General features: G+C 49.2%; 1 protein-coding gene across 1 annotated transcript; it reads left to right on the top strand.

Moving 5' to 3' along the window:
• Nucleotides 1–6,393: 6,393 nt before the first annotated feature.
• Nucleotides 6,394–7,356, top strand: LOC306956611 (olfactory receptor 14J1-like; the record flags this gene model as incomplete). The annotated part of the gene is made up of 1 exon (XM_079547883.1): nt 6,394–7,356. The coding sequence occupies one exon, from the start codon at nt 6,394–6,396 to the stop codon at nt 7,354–7,356; it is 963 nt and encodes a 320-aa protein (XP_079404009.1).
• Nucleotides 7,357–10,450: the final 3,094 nt, after the last annotated feature.

Genomic DNA, 10,450 nt, shown 5'->3' with positions numbered 1-10,450 from the left:
TCATGGACCCCTCAAGCTATGAATAATTCACCCGAATGTTGTCAGACCAGGTCTACCACGGCCACTTCAGTCCTACTCGCCCACTCAGTGTTCATCAGTGGCACGACTCACGGTACGCGAGCATCTGCGTCACGTACCTTTACAACCACGTTCTCTACCTGGGCAGCAGTATCTTCCCACAACGCAGTGGCCCTCATGGGCTTACCTCCGTGCTGCCTGTTGTTCTGCTTCCACTGCTGTAACCACCCCCATAGGGCATTTGCTACTTAGTCAAGGAGTCAGTGTAGAGGTAGAGGACCGGTGACTTTTCTTGTTCAGCAGTGTCTAAAGCCATCTGGACGGCCTTCACTTCTGCAAATGGGCTTGATTCACCCTTTCCCTTAGTAGCTTCTGCAGCTCATTGTGTAGAACTCCATACAGCAGCTTTCCAATCCAGTGCTTCTCCACAACGCTACAGCGAAGAGGGCATATTTCTTCTCATTCTCTGGCAGTTTATTATATAATGGAACCTCTTCAGCACATGTAACCTCCTCTTCTGGTGATATTCCAAAATCTTTGCCTTTGTCTGTAATCTCTTCTAAGATTACTGAATGGCCAGGATTCCAATCTTGAACCCTCTGTGTGGTTACTGCGACTCACTTACTCCACATAGCATCAGTTGCATGATGTGTGGAGGGGATCTTGCCCTTGAGCACCTAGCCCAGCACAGGCAGCCGTACAAAACAACCGTCCCAGCTGAAACTAAGACAATAAGTAACCAAAACTTAATTTATCTTTTAATGTTTTTAGTTAAAACTTAAAAAATGAGAGCAACAAACCCATAAAACTAGTGATATTTTATCTTGTTTTTTGTGAACAAACAGTCTGGTTCAGTGGAAGCTGTTGCAATTCTTTGTGAGTTCTCAGGGTGTTTGTCAGAGATTTGTGATGAAATTTCACTCTTCCTCAGCTTCCTCCTAGAAGTAGTTGTTCACAAATGCACATACTGCCAAAAAGTGATGACACGAATAAGTGTGAAGAGTGAGGAATATCTTTCTCTGTAAGAGAGGTCTTATAAAATTCTAGGAAAGAGGCACAGTCCAATTTTTGTGTTGGAGATCTGATTGCAGCACTATACATCTCATTTGAAAATTTATAGGTAACATCCACTGGAAATGGAGTCACGGATAGACCAAGAAATGGATTCATTTTCTGGCAGTCTTGAAACCTATTCAGGAATTCCTTTATCAAGATGGAAAGTAAGGCTACATACTTTTTCATTCTTTGCAGAACTGCCTTTAGGCAACGTGTCAAAATGTATGAATTTCTTTGCCATACCTTGAGTTATCTGATCAACGTCTATAAATGTCTAAGGTGCAAGAGGCAAAAGGATGAGGCCAGACTCTTTTCAGCAGTGTGTGGCAATAGGTGTGAGAATCCTTCTTTGTTTTTTTGGCTCAAAGCTTGCTTCCTGAGGTTTTTCTTGTGATAAGACTCTGAGTGATTTGTTGAGGAGGCAAGTGATGGGTGCTAGCCGTGTGACAATCAATATAACTTTGGGAACATTTGAAAGCCCCTTCCTCCAGAGCTGCTTGCCTTTGGAAAAGAGTGCTCAGCAGTGTTTACTGGCGGAAGATCTGGCCTGTGACTAACCAGCTCCAGCTTGGTATGGGAAGCTGGGGGACAATGCCACTGTATAGTGTGAAGGCAAGATATAAGTTGGCGCCTCCGTGCTCCCTCTGATCTGCTGGCAAGGCCAGGAAGATAAGAACAAAGGAATTTCCTGCTGAGGTCCCCGGGCCAGAAGCTGCCATTCCAAGGAGAGCTGACTCAACCACTTTGGATTTGAGCTGTCACTCCAAAGACAGCTGACTCGACCACTCTGAAACCATTGAAAAGGGGCCATCATCGCTGTGGTCACCCTCGTTGTTCTCGTTGTTCTCCTCGTCGTCAACAACAGAGCAATGCCCGATGACCCACCATTACTGAAGATCAAAGAATCACAAGAATCACAAGAATCACAAGGTTGGAAACGACCTATAAGATCATCCAGTCCAACTGTCTCCTCATCACCATTGCCACCACTAGTACTAAACCACATCACGCAGCACGTCATCCAGACGCGTCTTGAACACCGCCAGGGACGGTGACTCCACCACCTCCCTGGGCAGCCATTCCAGTGCCTGACCACTCTCTGAGAGAAGAAGTTCTTCCTTATGTCCAACCTGAACCTCCTCTGATATAACTTGCGGCCATTGCCCCGTGTCCTGCTCGTTGCCTGGGAGAAGAGGCCAAATCCCTCTTCACCACAACCTCCCTTCAGGAGGTTGTACAGTGCAATCATAGAATCATAGAATCATAGAATCACTAAGGTTGGAAAAGACCTAAAAGATCACCCAGTCCAACCGTTCACCTATTCCCAATAGCTCCTACTAAACCATGTCCCTCAACGCAACATCCAGTCTTTCCTTGAACACCCCCAGGGTCGGTGATTCCACCACCTCCCTGGGCAGTCCATTCCAGTGCCTGACCACCCTTTCTGAAAAGTAATACTTCCTCATGTCCAGCCTGAATTTCCCCTTTTTTTTCTAGAAGTATTATTTCTACTATAGGAAAAGATGTTAGGCATAAGAATCACCTTTTCATGCCCACAGGGTATAGAGATAATAAAAGAACCTCCTCTCCCTCCTATAAGTTGGAGCAAGACAATAGGACAAGGGGAAACGGCCACAAAGCATAGGAAGTTCTGGACAAATGTGTCTAAGAGCTACCTCACAGTAAGGCTGACAGAGCACTGGAACAGGCTGCCCAGAGAGGCTGTGGAGTCTCCTTCTCTGGAGACGGTCAAGACTTACCTGGATTCATACCTGTGCAACCTGGTCTAGGGAGCCTGCTTCGGCAGGGATGTTGGACTTGATCTCCAAAGGTCCCTTCCAACTGCTACAGTCCGTCCTCCCCTTCCCCATTTCCCTAATTAAGATTTGTAATAAACTGGTCAGACCAACATTTGAACCGTTGTTTCTGTCATTCTCTGTAAGCTGACACTGCTCTGTGCCCTCCCCATGCCCTGCTTTCAGCCCACACCATGCCGGTCACACACCGATGTTTGGTTGTTGCTGAGAGATAGGTGCATGCCCAAGGCTGAGCCAGGCCACTTGGTGGGAAGAGCTGCGTGCCGTGATGATGCAGGGCAGAGATGATTCCAGTCCTCATTTTCCTCTGGTTAGCTTAATTTGTCTTTATGAGTGAAACTACGTTGGTTGATCATTAACTTTGTAGGACTCCAGTCCCACCCTGGGAAAACTGCCAGTGACGCTCCTAGAATCTCCAGACAGCTCCACATCTTCACCTTGATTGCGGATTCTTTAACTCCCCATCTGATGTTTCTCTGACTGGACCCTCCTCTGATCCCCAGCCACAAGGGCTCACCCAGCCTGTTGCCCAACCCACAGAGGACCTCCATACATCCAGGCAGCTCCTTCCACAGAGGGTTTCTTCTGAATATTCACCACCTGCCTCTCCTGGAGAGCCTGTATCCATGCATCTTAGCACCCCAGTCATACCCAGTCGCATGGGCCATCCCACCATGCTTCAGCAGTAATTGCCTCAGTGTCACAGAGCTGTGACGGCCCAAATGGATTCTGGTCCTCCTCTCCCTGTCCCAGGTAGAGGTCACAGGCATTCCTTTGATCTGCAGCATCTCAGGTGTGTCATCAGAGCCGAGCTCAATTTTGTCCCAGGGAAATCTCAAGCCAAGCCCTAAAACCCTATATGAGAAACGGCTTAATTTCAGAGCGTAAATGTGCTGGACTGGATGGCAGATAGCAGTGTAAGGAGGAAAGGAGAGATTCACAGGGAGAGCAAATCCTAGCACTGTCCAGGCCAGAATGAAAATGGATTGTGTTGTGGAAACCTGATAGGAATCAGCTTTACAATTAGTGGTCTATTTCCAATCACTGAGAACCAGTGGAGGTGAGGCTGATCTCCAGAAGAGGGAAGAGGCTGCTGGGAAGATCCTTGGTTGTGAACATTCTGTGACACAGAAACGTTGCAGGCTATTGCTCTGTTGACAACTGTATAATCAGGGAGGTGAGGTGGAGGGAAGAACCAGCAGCATTTGAGAACTTGGGCACATGAGAGGCATGCTTTGCACCCAGCAGCGTCCCTTTCCTATGAATGTCAGAGTGATCAAAATCCCTGAGGATTGGCTGGATGAGAAGAGGATGAGTAAAGGATGGAATAAGAAGCAGCAGCAGTGTTGCAGAGCACAAGGACACGAGTAGAAACCCTCGTGCCATGTCTCCACTCATGCTTGTACCAGCTATGAATGGGCAGAGCCGTGACTGACTACACTGCATCTCTTACTTAAGCACTAAGGTAGAGGATGATCCCTGTTTATCCCTGTCTGGGTGTCCTGTCACGGACATGGGCATGAAAAGGTGATTCTTATGCCTAACATCTTTTCCTATAGTAGAAATAATACTTCTAGAAAAAAAAATATTTGTTCAGCCAAGGGAGGAAACACCAGGGATTGCTTCAGCCTGTCTCACAGCAGTTCCCCTGGAGAACCAGGGGCATCTCCAGGGAGCCTGGTGGGGGTCAGAGAAAGGGAGGCCTTGGGCTGGGCCTCTGCTGCTGAGATGGGTTGGGCTTCTGGGATGCAAGGAGCTCGTGCAACTGGGCAGCACTGCAGGGAGACAGATCTGCCCAGGAACAGCTCCTCTGCACCACACATGCATCTGGCATGGGGAGAGGGGAGAAGGGAGAGGTGCTAAAGGCCGTATGGATTGTGAGCACGCTGGGAGCTCACAGCCCGTAACGTGGTAAGTCTCCGGCTGCTGAGCAATGCTGCTGCAGTTCCTGGGAGGGTCCCCTAAACCTGGCGTAGCCCAAAGCCTATGAAATCTTTCAGGAGGACTCCAAGTCCAGAGGTGCTTAGAAAAGTGTTCCAGGGCTGTTGAAACCAAGGTGCAGCTGGGGTGCCCAGGCTGTCCAGCAGAGCAGAGTCCTTGCACCCCAGGGCTGTGGGCCGGGGCAGGGACTCTGCCGCCTGCCAGGCTCAGCGCTCAGCCTGCCTGGGGAGCTGCCCAGGGCGCTGCGGGGAGATGTGTGGGGGGGAGGAGCCCCTGGCAGGGCAGGGGCTGACAGAGCTGCTGCCTGGGACAGAGCTGCTGCCTGGGGCAGTGGGCTGGAAGCTACACAGCACCCCAGGGCACTGCCAGGGGACTTTGACTGAAGGGGGACAAGGCAGTGGTTCGCTGTCTCAAGGCGAGCGTCCCTCAGTTTCCGTTTTCAGTTTTGTCTTCTTTGGCTCAGTGGGATTACAAATAGAGCCTGTGCTGTTAGAGGAGAGGCAGAGATCCCTAAATCAGCACACTGAGGGTTACTAGGACCCACCACAAGATCCTTTGTTGTTCCTCAACCTGTAGAAAGCACCAGCATTGCTTGTGCAGTGTCACTAGTGTTTGTCTGACCTTTGCTGCAGCAACCCTCTGTTCTGCCCTTCTTCCCCAGAATAAAACTCTATTGATAATTTCATGGGAAGTCACAAGTTGCCTTTGAAATCTCTGAAGTGGGGGATGAAAATTCAGATGTAGCTCAGACACCAATGCTGTGGGTTCTGTTTTGCAGATACATCTGTGCAGGAAAAGTATCCATGCTCCTCCTAATTTCTGGGTTCTGGGAAATGTGTGTGGTGATGTATGTGGCTTCAGAGTGGGCACTGCATTCAGGATAGCTCATTCTCAGCACATTTGACTTTGCCCCTGTGGTTCCTCCTGGGCTGCAGTGAGATCTCCACAAGCACACAGCTCTGCAATAACAGCTCTGGGTTATCAAGCAGCTCCGTGGAGAGAACACCTCAGTGCTAAAGCCAATGTTGCAGGATGCCTGTATGCAGGCAGCCACAAAGAGCCCACTGTGTGCTTGGCCAGGAAGGAGAAAGGGTAGGATGAGATAGGTAGGGCCTTTGGAGGTCATGCACTTTGAGCCTGAATTCCTCTGGTCTCAGCAGCATCCTGAGCGTTCAGGGGAACTCTTCAGTGCAGCCATCAGGACCCTGCTCGACAGTTTTATAAAATTGGAGCAATACTTCTGGAAATACTCCTTCTGTAAATACTCCTTGATACTGCAGGTTTATTTAATTTGAGATCAGCTCATAAGCTCATTTTTCTGTTGTTACAGGGCCAGACTGACTCCTCTGGAGTCCACAGCAGAGTCTCCTATTCCCGGTGACGTTCTCAGCCACCACTACACAGAACTCAAACAAAAGGATCTTGCAAAGGTCTCCCTGAAATGTGAGTGGCAGCCTGGGAGGTTGTTACAAGACATGGAGTTGACTTTGCACGGAGAGGTGACGCGAACGTCTTATTGTCTCTCCCTCCTTTAATAGGTCCACGCATTTAGAGATAGCAGATGTCCAACAGCAGCTCCACCAGTGAGTTCCTCCTCCTGGCGTTTGCAGACAGGTGGGAACTGCGGCTCCTGCACTTCTGCCTCTTCCTGGCCATCTGCCTGGCCGCCCTCCTGGGCAACGGCCTCATCATCACAGCCATAGCCTGTGACCACCGCCTGCACACCCCCATGTACTTCTTCCTCCTCAACCTCGCCCTCCTTGATCTAGGCAGCATCTCCACCACTGTCCCCAAATCCATGGCCAATTCCCTCTTGGACAGCAGGTCTATTTCCTACTCAGGATGTGTTGCCCAGGTCTTTTTCTTCGTCTTCTTGGCTGGAGCAGAGTTTTCTCTTCTCACTGTGATGTCCTATGACCGCTACATTGCCATTTGCAAACCCCTGCGCTACGGGACCCTGCTGAGCAGCAGAGCTTGTGCCACCATGGCGGCAGCTGCCTGGGGCTGTGGGTTTCTCAGTGCTGTACTGCACACCGCCAATACATTTTCACTGCCTCTCTGCCAAAGCAATGCTGTGAACCAGTTCTTCTGTGAAATCCCTCAGATCCTCAAGCTCTCCCGCTCACGCTCCTTCCTCAGGGAAATATGGGCTACTGCGACTGTTGTCTCTTTAGCATCTGTTTTTTCCGTATTCATTTTTTTCTCCTACGTGCAGATCTTCAGGGCTGTGCTGAGGATGCCCTCTGAGCAGGGACAGCACAAAGCCTTTTCCACGTGCCTCCCTCACCTGGCTGTGGTCTCCCTGTTTCTCAGCACTGCCTTTTTTGCCTACTTGAAGCCCCCCTCCATCTCCTCTGCAGTCTCAGATCTGGTGGTGGCCGTTCTGTACTCGGTTCTGCCTCCCACGCTGAACCCCCCCATCTACAGCATGAGGAACACGGAGCTCAAGATTGCTGTTAGAAGAGTTATTTCACAGATGTTTCTGAATATGTGTAAATTTACACTGTCTTATAGCTATCTTTAGTGTTATTTGCATTTATTATGTTCCTTGTAATGTTTCCAATTCATCTCACTTCTACTGAGGAATGAAAGTTCTGTTTACTTTTGAGGCTGTATAGAGGTGTGTCTAAATGTATGCCTGAGCTACCTCTGAGTTAACACCTACTTAATAAAAAAGGAATTCCACACTGCACTGCCTGAAGACTTGGCTCTACTTTTCAAGCTGGTGCCGGAGACAGGGCTGAGCAGCTCTACCCTGAAAGGCCTGTTGCTCCGTGGTTTTGGGAGAGAAAAAGCTCGCTGTAATACTGGGAATTGTGACAGACTGAGATTAGGGTTTATGAGTAACCGAGTGGCATCTGATGACAGTGGAGATGGTGATTGGTCGATGAGGTATATCCCCATGGCTGTCCCACATGTGGCAGGGCAGAGGACGTTCCCCAGGAGAGGAATGTGAAGCTGCCTGGAGAGCCTAAGGGTTCTCCATGGACAGTGAATGCCCAGGGTGGACAGTGACTGGAACCCCATGAAACGAGAGGTCAGCCAAGGAGGTGTCACCCACAGGGTGGCCATTTCTGCTATCTGTACCCTTCAACAGCAAGTGAGATGTTGCTGTCCCTAACAGCACTGCCTTATCTCCGCTCCCTTCTCACCCCCCTCTCTATCCCATTGGGCAGAGTCCGTGCCTCATCCCATACTTCCCCTGCTACAGGCGGTGTCACCGTGAGGCAGAGCCTCACCAGGGCCCAGCCGCCTGCACGCGGTTTTCTCAGCTGCCCTCACAGCGCCCACCTGCTCCTGGCCACCCCGCCGTTGCAGTGAGGTGATCCCACCAGCTGCAGCTCAGCCATGCCGGCTGTGCCCTCTCCCTGCTTGAGCTGTCCTCTGTGTCACAGGAGTTGTGCTGCACTTGGTGACACCCCAGTGCGCGCTGCCTGCCCCAGGGCGCTCCTGTTGCTGCGGGAGGAATGGCCTCAGAGCCACCTCCCAGCCACCTGGGCCTTCCTCTGCCTCTGCCCTCTCCCAGCTCTCAGCACTGCTGGGTGAGTTTTCTGATACTCCAGATGACAGTGCAAGAACAGTTCTGGGCAGGGAGGGTTCTCGTATTCTGGACCTCCTGCAAGACAGAAAAAAAAAACAATTTTAGTTGGGTTCAATTTAATATTACCTGAAAAAACGGGATGCATTCTACCAGCTGAAGTGATTGAAGCATTTGTAATAAGTTGATGTTTTCACACAACGACAGCAAAATATATATTTTTTTCAGTTTCTGTTTTAATAGAAAGAGAAACAAATCTTGGTATTTTCCTGTGCCTGCGTTACGAGCACTCTGCCTCTCACACAGCGCACTTCATCTCCCTCTTCCATCAGGCGTTTCCACCAGACCTGATGTCAGAAGTCAAATTTCCAGCAGCTATCTAGACGTGTTGTGATTTAATTACATTTTATTTATTAATTGTGATTTAATTAATGTGTAATTAATTACCCTAGTGGGTAATTAAGCACCACGCAGTCGTTTGCTCGCTTCCCCCTCCTCTGACCACCTCCCTTTGCTCTGCATATTTCCCCTACCCTTTACTCTTTGGTCATTCAGGTATCTCTCACCGACTCAGTTGCTTTTTGGAAATTCAGGTTGTTCAAGCTTTCCTGTCTTTCCGTTGTCTCTCTCATCCTCCCTCTTGCCAACTCTGTAATTGTGTTGCTATTTATCGTTTCCTACCTCTCTGTGTCAAACATTTCTTGTACGGTTATCCTTTGTGGGAAACAGACTTCAATGGAGGCAGCTTGCTTTTGGCACACAGTTTAGGACAACGTTCTCCCGTCGTCGTAAATCTTACATGTTTTGCTTCTGAAGAAAATTAAAAAGGAAAAGAAAATCCTTCTGTGCCTGTGTGCAGGGATTTCTCTGAGGAAAGCAGGCTGGAGTTTGTGCTGAGGAGCTGGAACATTCAGCTGCAGGCTCCAGTGAAATCTGCTGAAAAGAAGTGTTGGAAGTCCCAGCTGACTGCTGAGCAAAGCGGTGGGGAAGAGGAGTGAGGAGGAAGGTTGTCTGTACAGTGACTTTCCCACACATCTTTAGGAGACAACCTGAAGAAGCACAAAATGCAGTAATCTTCTAACGCTTCTTCGACAGACAGAAGAGTAATAAAAAATACTCTTCAGTATGAAAAGTCCTTTTTAGGAAAATGTTCTTTGAAAGTTTCCTCTTTTACTACCACTTTGAAACCTCCCTAATTAAGAGTACACATCTTGAAGACTTGAGGGAAATGGCTTATTAGGCCTTGATCACTGTAATTAATCCCACAGTGTATTTGGTGTTGAGTCCAAGTATTGCAGATACTGACTGATGGACCCACACGATAAAAGTAAAGTCAAAAGGAAATGCTGAAGCATCTTGGAGTATTAATTAGCCCTAACGGAGCAATTACCAACAAAGCCTCCCTGTGGACTTGTTAGAGCAAATAACTGGAGGCTGTGATTACAGGTAGGCAAAGACCCTGTGTGGATGATTTTGTTATTGGGTAAAGCCCACGGTTTGTTTGATGGAGCTAAAAGGCCAAGCCACGGATCCAGACCCTGGGCAGGGAAGTCCTGTCTCTCACACTTGGTCCAGAGCTTTTCCATGGTCAGTGAGAAGTGGGGTGCGTAATGTTCTGTGAGGGACAATGATATGACACCTCCTGGCCTTCCTACAGGGCTGCAGGGAGGCAAGGAATCGTATAATCGTAGAATGGGGCACCTGTTGCTCACCAACACGTGTGAACTGCTTGGTGACATCTGGATGGGAGGCTGCCTGGCCTGTCGTGACCCTGCAGCGTTGGAATTCACAATCCTGAAGGATATGGGACAAAGTGCAAAATCAGGATGCTAAATTTTAGGAAAGCCAACCTTGAGCCCTTCAGGGAGCTCAGTCAACAAGACCCCCTTCAAAAGCATCTGCAGGGACAAGGGAGTGGAGCAGAGCTGTCAGATCTTTAAGGCAGCTTTTCGTCAGGCACAAGAGCTCTCAATCCCTGGGTGAAAGACGTCAGGAAAGAAAGGAAAGAGACCAGCATGGCTGAATTAGGATGTGCTGGTCAAACTGGACAACAGGAAGAAAATGCTAGGCAGTGGGAGCA

Source organism: Tetrao urogallus (genome assembly GCF_951394365.1).
Source record: "Tetrao urogallus genome assembly, chromosome: 33".
In the NCBI taxonomy this organism is placed as follows: domain Eukaryota; kingdom Metazoa; phylum Chordata; class Aves; order Galliformes; family Phasianidae; genus Tetrao; species Tetrao urogallus.
Note: the sequence above shows the minus strand (reverse complement) of the source record. Positions and strands in the feature narration are given on the sequence as shown.